The sequence below is a fragment of the Spermophilus citellus genome, assembly GCF_964194105.1.
Source record: "Spermophilus citellus genome assembly, chromosome: 19".
Classification (NCBI taxonomy): Eukaryota; Metazoa; Chordata; class Mammalia; order Rodentia; family Sciuridae; genus Spermophilus; species Spermophilus citellus.
The window spans coordinates 9,939,170-9,959,404 of NC_138201.1; the positions used below are offsets into that span (position 1 = coordinate 9,939,170).

The window sequence follows — 20,235 nt, forward strand, 5'->3', positions numbered from 1 at the left end:
ATTGGAGGAAAAATTATTTTGGCATAGAGCTGAGATAGTTCATGAATAATTATTAGTCTGGCTTGCTAGGTCCTCAAAGAAGAAGCTGCAAAGATCATCGAATTTATCACAGCTTTTGAATTTAAGAAACTGCTCTATCTCTACACATAAGATTTGTAGGTAGTGGGAGCAGAAAACTTGCTTTCATAATCACTTAGGAGTGTTAGGGGTGCAGTGTGGAGAAGGGTAAGGATAGTCAGTGCTGTAAGTATTTAATAAAGTAAGCTGCACAGGAAAATCATTCACAGGATTTTAAAGTAGTTAGTATGTATATTAAAACCATATACTATTGGTTTTAATATACTGTAACAAAGTACCACAAACTGGGTGTCTTAAAGCAACATTCAGTTGTGGAGGTTTGAAGTTCTAGATGATGGTATCCTTTGCCTCTTCCTAACTTCTGGGGATTTCCTGGCAAACTCAGGTGTGGTCTGGCTTACAGACACCTGACTCCCGTCTCTGCCTACCTTGTCACATGGCTGCCTCCTAGTGTGTGTGTACCTGTCTTCAAATCCTTTTCCCCATTCTTTTAAGAGCACCAGTCCTAACTGAGTAGGGGCCCAGCCTCCTCCAGTCTGACTTCCTCTTAACTCAATTACATCCGCAACAACCCGATTTCCAACAAAGGTCACCGCTGAGGACCTTGAGATTGGGACTTGAACATATCTAGTTTGGGGAAGACACAATTCAATTGAAAATAAGCCCTTTGTTCTAGATGATGGGACTCTCAGTTAAATGTCCTAGGCATTTTACACATACTGTGCCCTGCTAGTTTTTAGAATTACTTTTATCTCGTGTCTTCTGCAATTATCCAGTGCAAGGATATTATACAGAAATGATAAATGTTCTTAATGCCTAACACAAAAAACAAATAGGTGCACCATCACCTAAGAAGGCTAAGCTGCCATTTTTGGGTGCCCAATCTATGCACAGCATTTTGCTAGGCCCCCTCACTAAACTTTCCATCCAAAACTCTTTTTTTTTTTTTTTTTTTTTTTGCAGGGGGCAGGGTACCAGGGATTAAACTCAGGGGCACTCCACCACTGAGTCACATCCCCAGCCCTATTTTGTATTTTATTTAGAGACAGGGTCTCACTGAGTTGCTTAGTGCCTCACTTTTGCTGAGGCTGGCTTTGAACTCCGGATCCTCTTGTCTCAGCCTCCCAAGTCCCTGGGATTACAGGCATACACTACAGCACCCGGCCTCCAAAACTCTTAATTTCTGAACATCAGCCTTTCCTTTAGGAAACAGAAACCATGGCATTTGGCAGAGGGTTACACATTTTTTTGTTTAGGTTATTTTCTATGCTGAGTGCTCTTGGCCAATTATTACTTTGAAATACTATAGCAAGGAATGCTATGATCCTTGACTTGAACATAAGAGCTCTATTCTGATGAAAAATTTTGTTGGCCTCATCCTGAGAATCTGGGCAAAAGACTTCTTCATGGGTTTTCTTCTAATTCAGTTGGTTCATTTCCAAGAGTACATTGGTTTTCCTGATCTGCTGTTTTGTGCTCCCAACGTTCACACACCAGTTTCCAGCAGTCTTTGTCCTCTCTGGGGTAGCAGAGAGAAGCCCAGTAAATGAGACTGAGTCTCTCTTATCTTATGCTTTGTTTGTTTCAGCGAATGTCCCCTGAGCCCTTGCAGAGTAGTCACTGTGCTCACTGCAGTGCCTACTAAGATAAATAAAGCTGAACCGTAGGCCTTGGTTATTGTATATGAGCACAGAGGTTAGGACACCTCTGAGTGGAGACTGGAAACACAGTGGCTTAGGACAAAGCCAAGTGCAGCTATGTCTTTGCAGTTACCAGGCCCCAGCGGACCTGCCTGCTAAGGCCCTCTGAGCTTGTGAGTGGTGGCAGGTATGGCCCCACCAGGATGGATGAAGTCTGGAGTTTTTCAACTTGGTCTGCATTGAAGCCCTCTGTGGAACTTCTAAAAATATACATATTCTCCCAGACCCCATCTCAGACCTAATTCATCAAAATCTCCACGAGGCATAAGAATCTGCATTCCTCTAAAGATCCCTGTGTTAATGAAGAACAGTGTGGTGGTGGAGATCTCTGTCTGTGCGGCCTGACACGGTAGCTCCTGGTCACATCTGGCTCTTTGGATTTAATAGAAATAAAAATAAACTGTGAAGATTCCATTTCTGCTCCCACCAGCCACATTTCAAGTATGAAGGGGCCACTGAAGATCTAATGCACTGAGAGTGTGGGGACAGAACCTTCCTGTCCTACTGGAGAGCAGCACAGGTGGGCAGCTCTCATGTCTCCTTCCTGTCCTCCCTTCGGTCATGTGTCTTCTTTTACAGTCACTTGGGTACTTGTCTCATTGTCACCCCATAAGGAGATAACCTCTTTAAGGGCAGGGTCTGGTGTTCCTGGCCCCATGACAGGGAGCAGTTAATGGGGATCTTTTAAACTCATCTGATTCATTCAGCGCCATCTTATTGGATCTCTTGCAATGTAGACTAACTCCAGATTTCATCAGAGATTTTCAGCATCCTAGAGGAAAGGATGGATCCGAGAGTAGGTTTGACTCAATATCAGATATTAGTATGGATGCGGAGCAGATTAATGCTAAATTGCAAGGATTTTTTTTTTTTTTAAGAGTAAGGCTTTTAAGAGCTCAGGGTTTATATCACTGCAGATGCAGAAGAGACACGGCAAGACTGTGAATATTTGCAGGCTGAAACATTTGTTTATTTTAGAGACCTGGAAAGCACATTTTAATGGTTCCATTATTTGCTTCCTTTTTGAGTGCCCACTAGTAGATGTCAGGCCCGGCACCCGCCCTGGGGTGACTCATTGTGAACAAGACAGAAGCACAGTGCTTATTTCATGAGACTCAAGCTCATGCAGACAGATTGAAATGTTGGCAAGGACTCTTACCTGCATGGGCAAGTTGGGAAAGAACAGGGGTACAATTTGGGCTCTGGCCTCCGATGTCTGAATTCACATAGAACTTCCATCACTGTACTGGTTCTAGACTTCAGCCATTATTTCAATTTTCTAAATCTCCATAAAGATAAGAAACATACTGGTACCATTAAGAAAAAAAAATCATGTAAAGCTCCGTGTAGTGCATGCTACATAATAGAGCTTAATGAGTATTAATTCCTATTATTTTTGCAACTACTGCTCAGCCAGAACTACTCTGCAGTGAATGTTATGATGTAGAAAATGGGAGGTGTCTACAAGGATAGAAAATACTCTGTCATTACTTGAGAGCATTATGTTCGGCAAAGTCAGCCAAACTCAGAAAGTCAAAGGCCATATGTTTTCTCTCATATGGGGAAGCTAGAGAGGAGAAAGGAAAGAAAGGTGGTGGGAGCGGATCTCATGAAAACTGTAGGGAGATCATTAGAGTACAGGAAACAGGAGGAGAGGGAAAGGGGAATGATATTGGCCAAAATTATATTGTTATACCATGTGCACATATGAATGTATAACGATGAATCCCACCATTAGGTGTAATTATCCTGCACCAACAAAAAATTGGAAAAAATTCTCCATTTTTTCAAAACAATTTCTTCCTGCTTTTCTTGGTCTACCTGCTTAATTCCCTTAGTATACTGTTCATATCTTGGCATCCAGAATAGCCGAGATGGATATATAAATAAATGTTTAGGGGCTGGGGATGTGGCTCAAGCGGTAGCGCGCTCGCCTGGCATGCGTGCGGCCCGGGTTCGATCCTCAGCACCATATACCAACAAAGATGTTGTGTCCCCCGAGAACTAAAAAATAAATATTAAAAAAAAATTCTCTCTCTCTCTCTCTCTCTCCTCTCTCACTCTCTCTTTGTAAAAATAAATAAATGTTTAGGCAGTTTTTTAAAATTTCTTCTTCTTTTTTTTATTTGTTTTTTCCTTTTTCATTCCTCTTTGTTTGGCTTGGTTTGGTGAAGGATTTAACTTGGAACACTACTCCTTGTAAGAAAATCATGCATAGGGAAGTGCTTTGTGCATCAGTCTGTCTTGGTGCCATACCCTCCTATAAGGTTCCATGACAACTAAACTGCCTTTGCTTAAAAAAAAAAAAAAAAAAAAAAAAAAAAAAAAAAAAAAAACACGTATTTCTAGTACTCTAGAAATCTACTCTAGGGATAGAGGGTGTCTCTGAGGTAACCAAACTATTTTGTAAACAGATGACTCATCCCTAGGCTTTGACTGTGATTTAAGAATATGTATTGCCTTCAGGAGCTACAGATGATCCTAGGCAGCCTGTCCCCATTTCTGATGCTTTAAGATGATAGTTCCATTCACCTGACTCAAACCCAGGGGTTCTTTGGAGAATCGTGTGACCTGTAGGAGGTGAAGTTTAGATATTGGGTCTCAGGGTTAGGATTACTCAGTTTGAATCCTGCTTCCGTGATTTTCTCGCAATGCCTCTTGAGCAGATTCCTTAACATCTCCATGCATCCATTTCTTCCATGTTAAAGGAGACAGTCACAGTGCCTAGCTCCTGGGGATATTGTGAGGAACAAAGTAAACACCAAGAAGTGTTAGACTGACAAAAGAGGAAGAAGAAAACTCTTGCAGATAATTTTCAAGCAACACATTAATATCCTTGTCAGAAGAGTTACAATTTAACTTAGGTGTCAGCACCTGGCTCTCATTTCCTAAGTAGGAAATTCCAAAGGACATACATGTGTGTTGGGATCCTAGGTACCAGGCGCTACTCAGGACACGTCCTTTCCTTTAATTCTCCAACATGCATCTGAGGTAGATGTAACACTGTCCTTCTAAAAGAGGAGGAAGCCACGGCCCAGAGAAGTGGAGTGGTTTCTCTCAGGTGCCGTTGGTAATTCCAGGATATGGACCCTGCTCTGCCTGCTTCTTGAGACTTGTGCCTTAAAAAACACACACAAAAACGATCATGATTCCTCTTAAGAAGCCAGGAACAGGAGTTTTGCTCCCAGTCACAAGGAGTCCTGCGTACATGGGTGTCTTTAAGAACAGAAATCTGAGAAAGAAGCATTCAGTTTCTAGACTCTTCCACATCATCATCTTAGGTTTGTGTGCCCTGACATAGAGGCATCACTAGAAGTAAGGACTTGGGTCCCCTAACTTTTGGTCCAGTATTCCAGTCTCTGCCACAAAATGTTTCTCAAACAACCTGAGAACCAAACAGGATTCAGAAGTAGGGCATGGGTCCTATATTCTAGGATTTACTAGTTCACTTAGTGACTTGACCACTCTGGAAAATAGGGACGATTATACTAGGTCAATCCATTTTTTTGTTGTTGTTGCTCTCACAGAAACCTCTTTATAAAGAAAAGAGATTGATTTAGTTCCCAATTTTGGAGGCTGAGAGTCCAACATTAGGTGGCCTCCTTGGCTCAGCCTCTACATGGTGGATCACAATGGCGGCAGAGGATGTAGGAGTAAGAGACCACACAGCAAGGTGGGAAGCAGGACGAGGGGTCAAACTCGGGCTTTAATGACAAGTCCAGGAGGCCAGTGCTCCCTTCTGAGGTCAGTGTCCCCAGTGACCTAAGAACCTCTCACTTGGCCTTACCTCCTAAATGTTCTACATCACCTTCCAACGTCATAACCCCTGGATTAAGCTAGTAACACACAACCCTTTGGTGGGACAAACCTCATCCAAACCGTAGCAAATACTTGAAACTCTTTGCATATAAGGCCCGCCATCTCGTAATTAATGAGTAGAAAGTCTTCTATTTAAGTCAGCTATTGAAGTGTGCTCCGTTCATGTTGTTATTGTTATTATGATGATTCACGAGGCCTCTCCTATCTTGAGTGCCAGCTTCCAACGCCTACTCATTTTTCAAATCCTCTTTACATTTCTTTCACTAGAGTTTCTATATCCTTATACAGTTTGCAACACATGATCTATCACCAAATTAAAAAAAAAAGTTAATTTATGCATTTTGCAAATTAAACTCACAGTTTGGCCGGGCTTATGTAGAACAGATCAACCCTTATGATCAATTCACTGCCATGTTAAATTTAAAAAAAAAAATCAATGAACATTATTTAGCTGAGTTGACTAATTTTTTGGAATAATTTGGCCACTAGCAGGATTGATTGAGCTCCCTACCCTACCCCTGATTTGTCTAAACAAAGGTCAGGATGGAGGTTATTACAGAAAGCAAGCTACTGTCCTATCCCTATCCTGAATGTTTTCCTAGGCCATAATAAATGGTTGATTAAGGGAATCCAATAGTCCTTCAGAGTTTGCAACTCTACCTAAATGATAAAGAATACAGATTTAAGGTAACCCTGGGGTAAGTAAAGCAGCATGGGGTTCTGTAAGGAATAAAACGTGGTCGAGACTGGGAATGGAGTCAAGGTGGGCCTCCAAATGTCTGACCTCAGCTCTCCGAGGTGTCCTCTGTTAAATGAGAGGTTGTTTTCCATGTGTCCGGTCGTCTCTCCATCTTCTCCACCTGTGGGCTTTTGTACATTTCACAGGAAGGCTAGCCTGCTTGCCTGGGATCAGTAGAAGCCCCATCAGAGTGTGAGGTTGGCCCTATTCCCCGGGGGGTTCTTCCACAGGCGCTCTCCCCAACCACACCAAGCCAACTACTTGGATTTGGATTCATGCCAGCTGGGGTGCTGGGCTTTTGGCTTTTCATTTTTCTTTTTTATTTTTATTTTTTTAATTTTCTTTGGTAATTCCTCAGTCTACGCAGTCCAGCCCTGCCCTGTTTACCATGCCTGGCCAAACCCCTCTGAAAGGGCTAATGTGCTGGCCATGCCCAGTTCCTCTTGGGAGCTAAATGAATGGTGACCCCCGTTTTTTATGCTCAGCTTGGAGACCAGCTGCGCCTTTGGGCTTTTCCCGGAGATGTTGGCCGAGACTGCACCTGCGGCGTGATGGATTTGCCCTGGCCTGAAAGAGGAAGGAAAGCAAGCGAGCAGGAATCAAAAGATCACTTGTTGTCCACCCTCTTCGAACACTGGGACATTTATCCTACCCCGGCACAGCAGAGAATTGGGGAGTCTCTATTAAATAATAATGATAATAACCAATACAGCTTGAAGATAGTGAAACAAGGGAAAAGACAATTCAATTTTTCTTTGGGACCCAGAAAAAAAAAAAGCCACTACAAAAATTGAAAGTGGGATTAGGAAATGATGAACTTTGGGGATGAAAGCACTTGGGATTTATTTTGTTTCTCTGCCAGTTAACTGGGTCAGTTTGGATCACCTAGGGATCCTCTAAGGTTCTGTCTGCTTTTAAAAATAGGTCTTCCGAAAGCAAGGAGAGTAAAATGAATTTTGTAAATGTGATGCTTTTTTTTTTTTTTTTAAGAAAAGCACTAATGAACTTTTCTTCAGAGCAAAGATCCACACCTTAATGAACTGAGTTTGTAATTATAGGTTTACACCTATGGAGTATTTGCCAATGATATTTAAAATTCACATCTAAGCACCTAGCTATCAAATTTTCCCTTTAGCTCAGCATTATAGGCGATCATGTTATATAATCCAGAGGTATAATTATATAATTCAGAGGTTGCAAACTGTGGCCACGGGCTCTAAAGACTTCAGAAGGCAGCTGGGGTTTTCTTTGCCCTGCACAGCTCAACATTCCTGGCTGCCTTCTGGGGCACATGCGGTCTCCAGCTTTTACCGTGACCTCTGCCTCCTGCTGTGTTAGCCTCAACTACCTTCACTTACCTGGCTTGAAGGCACTGAGTGTGAGATCCTTCCATCCCTCCATGATATCCTAATCACAAAGATGGAAGAAGGAGAGCAGGAGGGGGTAGGAAGGAAGAACTCCTTCTCTGAAAATGGCTGAAAGTGTAGTTGGCCATGACACCTGGGCAATGTGTAGAGAAGATGACTACTTGAGCTTCCTTTTGGCCTGGGAAGCCAGGACTCCTTTCCCTCTCAACCCATTTACTTTGAAATAAGTAAAAGAGGTCACCAAGTTGCAGGACTTGTCCAAGGTCACCCAGAAAGTTTGTGGTGAAGCCAAAATTAAGACTCCCTTCCCGGGTGGACATCCTGGCTGCTGCGTGGCCTCAGGTGCACGGGTTTGAAGCTTACTGATGAACTGGGTGGCCTGTCAGGAACAGCTCCCGTGTGTCCTTGCAAAGGGATGCACTTGATTGTTTCCTTAATGCATTATGGAGACTGTTTTCCCATACGAACTTCCGTCTGGCATCACGAACACACCCAACAGGGTGTTTGCTTTGGATGATTTGTGAGCCAGGAATATAATTTTGGAAAATGGTTAGACAAAGAAATCAAGAGTCAGGGTCAAAGGCCAGACGAAAGTCAGAGAAACTAATGCCTTAAAGGATAGCCTGTGCAGATTCAGCGCTTGAGATGCATTCGCAAGGCCTTCTTGACCTCCCACGGGAAATAAAACCTGCCCTCCATAAAGAATCTCTGGCTCCACCTGCAGCAGCCACCGACATTTAGGTTCAGAGCTTGTAGCTGATTGTGCCACAAAAGGCAGTCTCCACCGATTTCAACTACCCAGTACTTCCTTTTATTCTCAATACCCATAAAAGAGACCCAGATTCAATACGAGACATCAAACCTGTAAATAGTAACAGCTAACATCTTTTGGGTACTTGCTGTGTGCCAGGCCCTCTGCCAAAAGCTTCACATTTAATATCTCATTCTAATTCTCTCACCACTCTTGCAAAGTAGGTTTTATGATCTCCATTATCAACAACAAAAAAAAAAAAAAAAGGAAATTGAGACTCAGAAAGTTTCAATTACTTGTCCAAGGTCACAGAGCGGAATTTGAAACCAGTTCTGTCTCTCCAGAAGCTACTCTTAACTCTAAGCTGTCCTCCTGCTTCAAAAGGCTTAAGGTCCCTACAAGCACTAACAATCGGCACTTGTACCTGCAGAAGTCAGGGTGGCCCTCAAGCACAAGGTCAGTCCACAGAGTCCTGTCTGGTTCTGTGTCGCCCTTGAGGGGACTGGCTACAGGGAGAGCTTGGGCTGAGCTTATGCATTTTTTTTTAAATCCTTATAAGGCCAGGAGTAAAACTGGGTTGAACAAAATCCCACTTCAACATCATTGAAATCATTCCCTGACCCCCAAAAGAAAACAATCCAATTTGAATGCTGCATTAATCCTGGGTCTATTTGGAGACTGAGAGAGCTCAAAGAATGATTTTTCAGAACATTTTCTACCTACTATAAATTTGTGCATGTGTATAAAAGTAAATGACTTAAGAAGGCATTTTTCTTCATTAGATAAAAAATTAGGTTCTTCATTGTTGCGACTACACTGTGTATGAGGTTGGAGTTTTGTGGGGTTTTGTTCTGTTTTACTGTTCTGTTTTATTTTCCCTCCCCAGTACTGGGGATTGAACCCAGGGCCTCACATATACAAGGCAGGCAATGTGCTACACCCTCAGCCCAAGATCTGTGCCCATATAATTTGCTTGCTCACTTAGGTTCTTAGTTGGACTCTGATGCAGTATTTGGTCTCTGGATTTCTAACCCTATTAATTCTAATAATACTAGTTGAAAACTTAATGGAAAAGATAAGTAATAATAATGACTCTCCCAAACACCTGCTGTGCCCAAGAGCCTTAAGGAGATTTGCTCATTCGTTACCTTCCAACAGCAGGGTGAGAATGCCATGTAACCACAACCCTGATGAACTTCCAGAGATTTAAAAAACATTTGAGGGTCCACTATGGGCTGGTCTCTTTCCCAGGCCCTAGGCTGATTACTTTCACATAGGTTGCTTTTATTATCATAATTTTCATGGATTAAGAAGGTATAATTGGCCTTATTTTTAGCTATGGAAAATGAGATGCAAAGAATTTAAGTAGTTTGCACAAGATAACCCATCCAATAAATCAGAGTTTGGATTCAGATCACCAAACTGTTTCCTCTGGGAGAGTTTATTCTGCAATCCCAGAGCTGCCTGATTTTTTTTTTTTTTAATGGTAACAAGAATTCACAAAACCATCATGTCATTATAAGTGCATATTTCTTTTTTCCCAACTCCATAAGAATTTCATGCACACAGACCCCAGCCTGAAGTCCTACTAAACTAACACCCCATCTGAAACAAGTCTGTGGGGAAAGCCAGAATGAGAGCCAAGTTCATTGATGGTGGTGAGCATGCATTCCTTCTCCTTTGGAAATTTTATATTCGGAGCAGAGTGTCCCAAACATATCTGGCTGGAAAAAAAGAGAAGCATCTAATGTAATTGTATAATTGTGGGCCTCTTTTGAAATGTGTCCCTTGCCAATTCTGGGCCTTTAAAACCATGGTTTGTTATTGAAGGGATTGTTTCTTTAAACTGCCAGACTTGTTTGTGGAACATCATTCTGCTAATTAGCAGGACATTTTATTTTCACATTGGACCGATTTAGCCAGTCAGCCCTCGAAAAAAGCCATTTTACTTTTAAAAAAAAATCAATGCCAGCCATTTTTTTATTTGTTGCAGGATTTAGGATAATTAATTTGTATGGGTGATAAACGTTGGCCTGAATCATAATGGATTTACCTTTTTACTGCGGTTAAAAAAAATGCATGATATTAATTTCACCATCTCTGATTTTTAAGTTTGTAATTCAATTATGTTAAGTGTATTCTGTGCAGCAGATGTCTAGAACTTTTTCACCTTTCAAAACTGAAAACTCTACACCCATTAGACAGTAATTCCCTCTCCCTTCAACTCTTGGCAACCTCAATTTTTATTTACTTTCTATGATTTTGACAACTAGATCCTTTGTGAGAATGGAATCGTACAGTCTATGTCCTGCTGTGACCAGCTTATTTCATAATGTCCTCAAGATTCATCCATATCATAGCTAGCACACAACAGGATTTCCTTCTTTCTTAAAAATGTGTGTGTGCATAATATAATAAATATAATATATACTATGTATACATAATATATGTATTTGTCCCTCAGTATCTTGATGAAATTGTTTCTTAGGGACATCCTCTCAGATACCAAAATCCACAAATATATATTGATGCAATGTTTGCATATAATCTATGCACATCTTCCTGTATACTTGAAAGTCATCTCTAGATTACTTATACTTCCTAATGCAATATAAATTTTCTGTAAATAGTTGTTATACTGTAATGTTAATTACAAGAAAACAACATCTATACATGTGTCCTATAGACATAATTTTTTTTTTTTTTTTTTTTTTTTTGCCTGAGTGTGAACACAGTTAGTGGGATCTGCAGATTTGGGTATCCCCATGGATACCGAGGGCCAACTCTATATACCACATTTTCTTTATCCATTCATCTAGGGATGGAAGTCTGGGTGGCTTTCCCCTTCATGGTTATTGTGAATAACGAACGTTGCAATGAACATGGCAGGTGGTGAATCTCACTTTGGAGTCTTGCCTTGAAGTACTTTGGATATATAACCAAAAGTGGGATTGCTGGATCATATGGTGATTTTTTTGAGAAACCTCCATATTGTTTTCCAGAATAGTTTCACCATTTAACATTCAGAACACTGCACAAGGGTTCCAATTTCTCTATCCTTGCCAACATTTATTAAATTTATACAACAGTTACTAATATGGCATTATGTAAAAATGTGGATGTGTAACCGATGTGATTCTGCAATCTGTATTTGGGGTAAAAATGGGAGTTCATAACCCACTTGAATCTAATGTATGAAATATGATATGTCAAGAGCTTTGTAATGTTTTGAACAACCAATAAAAAAAATTTTATTCTTATGATGGTGGCCATTCTGATATACGATGATAACTCACTGAGGTTTTTTTTAATGTGCATTTCTCTCTCTCCTTTGATATGGGATTGAACCCAGGGGCACTTTACCACTGATATATAAACTCAACCATTTAAATTTTTTTTAATAAATTTTGAGACAGGGTCTCACTAAGCTTCTCTGGGTCTTGCTAAATTGCCCAGGCTGACCTTCAACTTGCAATCCTCCTGCCTCAGTGAGTTGCTGGGATTATAGGCATGTGTGACCATCCTAGGCCATGCATTTCTCTTATAATTGGCAACGTTGAACATTTTTTTATATGCTTATTGGACATTTGTGTATCTTCTTTGGGAATTGTGTATTTTAAAGTCCTTCACCCATTTTTATTTATGTTATTTTATTGCTGTTAACATCCTAATACATCCTGGCCATCATCCCCTTACCAGATATAGGATTTGAAAACATCTTTCTCTGGAGCTCACTGTCTCACTTTGTTGTGCAGACATAGTCCTAAGTTTGAAATTAGCCCATTTGTTGGCTTTTTGTTGTTCATGTTTTTGATATCATGTCCAAAATATCTTTGCCAAATCCTATGTCGTGATGTTCTTCCCTTATGTTTTCTTTTTTAGGATTTTTAGGTCTTTAATGCATCTTGAATTGGTTTTTATATGTAAGTTACAGGTCCCTTTCATCCTTCTGCATGTGCATCTACAGTTTCCCCAACAGAGTTGATTGAAAAGACTGCCCTTTCCCTATTCTGTTGTCTTGGCAGCCTCGTCAAACAGAATCTTAACAAAGATCAATATAGGAAAGGGTTTATTTCTGGGTTTTCTGAACAGAAAAGACTCACTGGTCTGTGTGTCTTCAGCACCTCCTTTTGTATTATGGATGGTCATTCTCTGTTTCCAAAGGAATCAAATTCAGGTTTAGGAGAACAGAATGCCTTTCTTCTATATTTGATGGGAGAGCTGACATTCTGGGCTTCTGTAGTTCTTTGGTTGGTTTGTTGAGGTGTGTGTATGTATGAAAGACGAATTTGAATATTTCAATGTAATCATCTCAAATCATAGCATTTAAACTATAATGGAGCAATGCCTATGGTATTCAAGCTACCGCACCACAAAAGCTATTTTTCAATAGCAATCAACTCTTTGGGGGAGTCTCTCATACAACAACTTTAATACATATCTTAATTCCTGATACATTTCCTTAAATTCAATTGAAACATAAAAATTAGTTGAAATTCCATCTTAGAGTTATGAAAGATAGATTTTTTTTTTCTTTTGGCTTTCTGTTTCAAATGAAGATTGAAGAATAACCTGTGGCAGAAATTTTCTTCATGTTTACCTTGGCCCTTGTACTTGTTTTGGGGTTAGTCTAAATAGAAACAAGAGTGGAATAAATTTGTGGAGTTAATGATATTTGGAAAATGTTATTCTCTGAGGTATGTCTTCATTTTGTAGCATTTCCCCATACAAGTCAGAATTGGGTAGTTGTATATTGAGAAGTTTTGCAAATGCACAATAAATGGCAAAGTATTCGGGGTGAGATGGAGGGACAGGAATGCCAAATGCATTTCTTTCCCAGAGATCAGCAGGCTTCCAACATCCTGCTAACCATTCATCTTACCTCACACTTGCCAGAACCCAGATTCAGTGATTTTATCTTGTGAGACCAGGAACATGGTTTCTATATTCCGTAAAGCAACAAAAAGTTTGTAGGATATATCTTTCAGTACTCACTCTTTGTATTATTACACTTTTTGGACAATCACAAGGATAACTATGATTTTAAAAGTAAACCGATATAACATGAAATGCTAACGTGAAGTGAGAGTCCACTATGTGTTGAACACCAGGCTTGAAGCACATTATATGCATTGTCTTATTGAATTTCTAGAAACCACTAGTCACTGAAGTTCCCTCAGTACTCAAAGCTGAGGTTGATTATGAGAAGAGAAGTATAAGGAAACATATATAACCCTACTTTTAATAATTAGCAAGTAATGGGCCAAATCTTCGGAAAACAAGACTAACGTGAAATCCATAATAGCTTTTTATATCTGAATAGAATCCAGAAAACTGGAACCATCAACCAGTAATATCATCTTTATAAGCCAGTCAGCATATATATCTGATCTCAGAAGATCTTATTAAACCTATAGATGATGGTCAATAGATCATGTGTCCTTGGCTTTTCTACTCTTACTTGTCCTCTGACAATTACTACTTACCTAAAACCAAAATGGATAAGATACAATAATACGGTAATAAATAATGAATGTAGTTAACTTCAGTGAGCATTTACTATGTGCCAGTCACCGTGCTTGACATAGATTCTTTAATTCTCTCAGTAATCCTATGAGAGAGGTACTTTTATGATCAGCCCTATTGTATAAATTGAAGAAACTAAAACTTCAAAATATTGAGTAATGTATTCATGGTCCACAGATATCATATGGCCAGTGACATTTTCATGAGATTAATGAAACTGTGCACCTGAGATAATATTTTTATGTATAAATGGAATATTTATGGAAGATTTTTTGTTTTTTGTTTGTTTTTGCATAGGGTGGTCTGGGGATTGAACCCACGTCTGCTCTACCACTGAACTATATCTCCAGCCCCCCCTTTTTTTTTATTATGTTCTGACTTTTGAGATAGGATCTTGCTAAATCGCAGAAGCTAGTCTCAAACTTGAAGCCCTCCTGCCTCAGCTTTCTGAGCCACTGGGATTTCAAGCATGCACCACCACCCTTGGCTCAATATTTGTGTTTTTAATGAAGAATAGTAGTATGGGATCGTAGAGTTTCTTTTTATTTACTCAATATTAAAAAATTCTCTCTCTCTCTCTCTCTTTAAAAATAAATAAATAAATAAATAAATAAATTGATCTAGAAAAGGTTTGGCTGGTGCCTTTCCACAGAATGTACCACTTAAAAACGAAAATTTCTGGAAACAAATGAGGTATTAATTAAACTGTAAATAATTAAAAATGCACCGAGTCTCTAATAAACTGCTATTTGTATTTTGCTTTTAGTAGGGATGATATTTTTTGCTTTTTAGAGCCATAAATATATGCAATTTCTAAAGTCATCTTTTATTTTAAAAGAAATGACATCTACAAGCTTTTCTAGGTATTCTGAATCAGTGTGTGTGTGTGTGTGTGTGTGTGTATGTGTGTGTGTGTGTGTGTGTGTTTAACAATTTGGTCCAGTAGTACATGCACTCCCAATTGTAAAAGTGAAGGAACATTAACTGCTTTTAGTATAGTAAGAGGGATATAGTGAGTATCCTGATGTTTTAAAGCTTATTTGCCTATTTGAATGCATTTAAACATTTCTTCTTATTAGAATTGTAAGTGACTATGCCTTTTTAGTAAATAAAAGGAAGGCTCTAATGCAGAAAGTAGTGGAACAAGCATAACACCTTTCCTAATCTACTTTTCAGACACAGTTCCAGACTCTTGGCTGAAGTCACTCGGATGAGAAGCTGTGCGAATGCCTGGAATCGAGAGACACAGCTGAAAGACTCCAAATTGCTTCCTGCCTTTTGAAAAGTCCAGAACATCATCCCTTTGGACTCTGGCATTCTGTACATCTCAACCGAGACTGCTCGAATGTTTACATTTTCTGCTCCGTGTCAACAGATAGAGTTCCCATTTTGTTAAAACTCACTCCCCAGGGCTGAGACTTGAGCTTGTTCGGCAAGCCAGCATGGCTGGGGTGAGCCTGGTAGCAGCCGCTTGCCAACTGGTGCTGGGCTTGCTAGTGACCTCCTTCACGGAGTCTTCCATACAGAATAGTGAGTGTCCACAACTCTGCGTCTGTGAAATTCGTCCCTGGTTTACCCCGCAGTCCACCTACAGAGAAGCCACCACTGTCGACTGTAATGATCTCCGCCTCACAAGGATTCCTAGCAACCTTTCTAGTGACACGCAAGTGCTTCTCTTACAGAGCAATAACATCGCCAAGACGGTAGATGAGCTTCAACAGCTGTTCAACTTGACTGAGCTAGATTTCTCCCAAAACAACTTTACCAATATTAAGGAGGTAGGGCTGGCGAACTTGACTCAGCTCACTACTCTGCATTTGGAGGAAAATCAGATCACAGAGATGACTGATTACTGTCTGCAAGACCTCAGCAACCTCCAGGAACTCTACATCAACCACAACCAGATCAGCACTATCTCTGCTAATGCCTTTGCAGGCTTAAAAAATCTTCTAAGGCTCCACCTGAATTCCAACAAGTTGAAGGTCATTGATAGTCGCTGGTTTGATTCGACACCTAACCTGGAAATTCTGATGATTGGGGAAAACCCTGTGATTGGAATTCTGGATATGAACTTTAAACCCCTCTCAAACTTGAGAAGCTTAGTTTTGGCAGGAATGTACCTCACGGATATCCCCGGAAACGCCTTGGTGGGCCTGGATAGCCTCGAGAGCCTGTCTTTTTATGATAACAAACTGGTCAAAGTCCCTCAACTCGCCCTGCAAAAAGTCCCCAATTTGAAATTCTTAGACCTCAACAAAAATCCCATCCACAAAATCCAAGAAGGGGACTTCAAAAACATGCTCCGGTTAAAAGAACTAGGGATAAACAATATGGGGGAACTTGTTTCCGTGGACCGCTATGCCCTGGATAACCTACCAGAACTCACAAAGCTAGAAGCCACCAATAACCCCAAATTGTCTTACATCCACCGCTTGGCTTTCCGAAGCGTTCCTGCCCTGGAAAGCTTGATGCTGAACAATAATGCTTTGAATGCCGTTTACCAAAAGACAGTAGAGTCCCTTCCCAATCTGCGGGAGATCAGTATCCACAGCAATCCCTTGAGGTGTGACTGTGTCATCCACTGGATTAACTCCAACAAAACCAACATCCGCTTCATGGAGCCCTTATCCATGTTCTGTGCCATGCCCCCCGAGTACAGAGGGCAGCAGGTGAAGGAAGTTTTAATCCAGGATTCAAGTGAACAGTGCCTGCCAATGATCTCTCACGACACATTCCCAAATCATTTAAACATGGAGATTGGCACTACAGTTTTTCTGGACTGTAGGGCTATGGCTGAGCCCGAACCTGAAATTTACTGGGTCACTCCCATTGGAAATAAAATAACGGTGGACACCCTTTCGGAAAAATACAAGCTAAGCAGTGAAGGTACCTTGGAAATAGCTAATATACAGATCGAAGACTCAGGAAGATACACGTGTGTTGCCCAGAATGTCCAAGGGGCAGACACTCGGGTGGCCACCATCAAGGTCAATGGAACCCTTCTGGATGGTACCCAGGTGCTGAAAATCTATGTCAAGCAGACGGAATCTCATTCCATCTTAGTGTCTTGGAAGGTCAACTCCAATGTCATGACATCAAATTTAAAATGGTCGTCGGCTACCATGAAGATCGACAACCCCCACATCACATACACAGCCAGGGTCCCGGTAGACGTTCATGAATACAACCTGACTCATCTGCAGCCTTCTACCGATTATGAAGTATGCCTCACCGTGTCCAACATTCACCAGCAGACTCAAAAGTCATGTGTCAACGTCACCACCAAAACTGCTGCCTTTGCCCTGGACATCTCTGACCAAGAAACCAGCACAGCCCTCGCCGCGGTCATGGGGTCCATGTTCGCCGTCATTAGCCTCGCATCCATGGCTGTGTACATCGCCAAGAGATTTAAGAGGAAAAACTACCACCATTCCCTAAAAAAGTATATGCAAAAAACCTCTTCCATCCCCCTGAACGAGCTGTACCCACCACTCATTAACTTCTGGGACGGTGACAGCGAGAAAGACAAGGACGGTTCGGCAGAGGCCAAGCCATCCCAGGTTGACACATCCAGAAGCTACTACATGTGGTAACTCAGTGGATATTTTGCTTCTGGTAGTAAGGAGCACAAAGACGTTTTTGCTTTATTCTGCAAAAGTAACCAGTTGAAGACTTTTGTATTTTTGACTTTGCTAGTTTGTGGCAGAGTGGAGAGGACAGGTGGATATTTCAAATTTTTTTAGTATAGCGTATCGCAAGGGTTCCACACGGCTGGCAGCAACTCTCGGCTTCCAGTTTGTGTTTGGATTTTATTCTTATCATTATTATGATTATTATTATATTATTATTATTATTATTATTATTTTATTTTAGTTGTTGTGCTAAACTCAATAATGCTATCCTAACTACACTGCTCAATAAAATGATTAATGACAGGTCGGGGTTCCCCTGTGCTTTGACCAATAGCATGACCCCTTCTTCTGAAGCCATCAGTAGGAAGTTCTGCATACTCCAAAAAAAGGTAATTAACATACAGTTTTGAAGCAGCATCGAACCTTTTGTAGCAATCTGGTTTACAGACTTTAACCCAAGAAGCTGACTAGACTCGCTACCTTCCTTGAATGACTTTAGTTGACTGTACTGTAATGTTGTATCAACTGAATTGAATGTTTGCCTTTCAAGGACCACTTCTCTTTCATTTTTCCTCTTTTTTTTTTTTGTAATAGTTAAAGAGGCTTAGAAAAAGCTAACAGGCAATAGAAATATGTATATCAGATTTTTTAATGTAACAAACTACATGTTAATTGTTACCTTATTCTTTTTATCTTTAGTAGATACTTTTAAAAGAAGAGATAATTTTGTTGTGTTGAACTCACCAACCTGTGGTGTACAAATGAAGACAGAACTATAATAAATTAGTTTTGTTCTGATTTTTTAGAACACTTGCAATAATGTATCATTTATAGTTCTTAACAGCCACAGTGGTAATGATATATTTTTCACATCCATGAAACAACAAATGAAATAAATCAGCTGTCACATGATGTCTCTTAAAAAGCTAGGCCCTAAAATGTTTTGAATTCTTTTTGTACAGGAAGAAAAAACTATTTTAATTCAGATATTCTAAGGAGAAGTGTTTCTATATTTTAAATATTACTGACCAGAATCAAATGGGAGGGTGTTCATATTAAAGAAAGAAGCTGTATTACTATATCCCATGCATAGCTAAACAATCTCAATCTCTCTCTCTCTCTCTCTCTCTCTCTCTCTCTCTCTCTCACACACACACACACACACACACACACACACACACACACGGGTACTTTGGATTTGTCATTCCTTTTCTGTAAGGGTTAAGACCTGATTTATTTTTTACAGTCTCCACATTCTCCATCCAAGTGTGAAGCACGGAGCCATGGACTCTTTCTAGTGTATTTCTGAATCCATCTTAACAGCCATCTATATGCTTAGACTCACACGAATCTGTGAATCAGTGTGGCAGTATCTGCTGAGACAAGTAAATGATGGAGAGAAAACAGAACAACTTCTGTACGGTGGACATTTTTCATCCAAATCATAATATACACATATATAGTTGGGCTGAGTTGAGTGTGTCAAGATCACCCAGGAAACGCCAGTGTGAAGCTGAGAACAGGAGCTAGGTTTAGGAGGAAGGCCAGGAAGGGAGGAGATGGGGAGGGAATGTGAAAGCATAGGTAGAGGACAAAAGAGCCATTTGAAAATTGAAATGGACACGGCAGAGACATAAAGAAAGGCTATCCCAGATGGCAGTTCTGACACGGACACACTGTCACATCAGGAATGATGAGACTGTCAAAAGGGACCAAGATGAAGCAGGTACCAGAGGGGCCAGAGAAAGGACAAGGGGGCAGAAAGAAAGTCCAGATGAGGCGGGCTGAGAGCCTCCTGTCTTTGTCAAGTTCTTTGTTTTGTGAATCATTAAAAAATATATATATATAAATATTAGGGAGCTGGGGGTGTAGCTCAGTGGTAGTGCATTTACGTAGCATGCACCAGGCTCTGGGTTCAATCCTAGGGGTGGGGAGTAGGGGGGAGTCATTTCTTTACATTTCTAAAGGAAGTGGGGAGAGAACTTCAGATGCTAAAACAAGCAAGCTGCAACAGGAAAACAGTGAGTACCTGAGCTAGAAGCATCCTTTCCCACAGCCTTTGTCTGTTGATAAGAAAAACTGAGGCCCAAGGAGGGTTTGCCACTGATCCAGGTCAGGTCCTCCTGCCCTTTGAGAACTCTGTTCTCCACTGATTGCTTCAGGCCCAGCAGCCTGGTAGACTCCTGTGCAGGACTCCTCAGCTCTGAACAACCTGTGCTGCCCCTGCTTTAAAAATGCAGCATACTCTCAATTCCTGTTGACTCAGGATGACTTTCAGCACAAAGGGTAGTGCAGAGGACCAGGGAACTGTCTGCCTTGCTGGTACTGCCAAGTACATGTGGGAAACAGAAGTGGAGATGCTTTGGATGCAACCAGGAAGCATTTCCTGTTGGGTGAGTCTTGTTTTCAAACATCTGCAGAATAGTAAACCATCTATCAACAGCTCTGCTACACCCGAAAGAGGTGAAAAAGCAAGCAGCACTGAAAATGAGACCCACAGCGGCTTGCAGCTGTCGGGAGGAGGCACCATTTACCCACAAAGCAATGATTGGAACCTGGCACAGAATGGGCATGGGAACTTTGGTGAAATAACTGAAGTAAAACAAATCAACCAATGCTCCAT

The 20,235-nt window shown here is 40.8% G+C and overlaps 1 protein-coding gene across 1 annotated transcript in view; it reads left to right on the forward strand.

The window, feature by feature from the left end:
* The window catches only part of LRRN1 (leucine rich repeat neuronal 1), a 38,620-nt gene extending 20,188 nt beyond the window's left edge, over positions 1–18,432 (forward strand). The window contains exon 2 of the mRNA XM_081275994.1: positions 15,157–18,432. Within this exon, the coding sequence (XP_081132120.1) occupies positions 15,423–17,573 (2,151 nt within the window). The 5' untranslated portion in view covers positions 15,157–15,422 and the 3' untranslated portion in view covers positions 17,574–18,432. The remainder of the gene's footprint in view (positions 1–15,156) is intronic.
* The last annotated feature ends 1,803 nt before the right edge of the window (positions 18,433–20,235 follow it).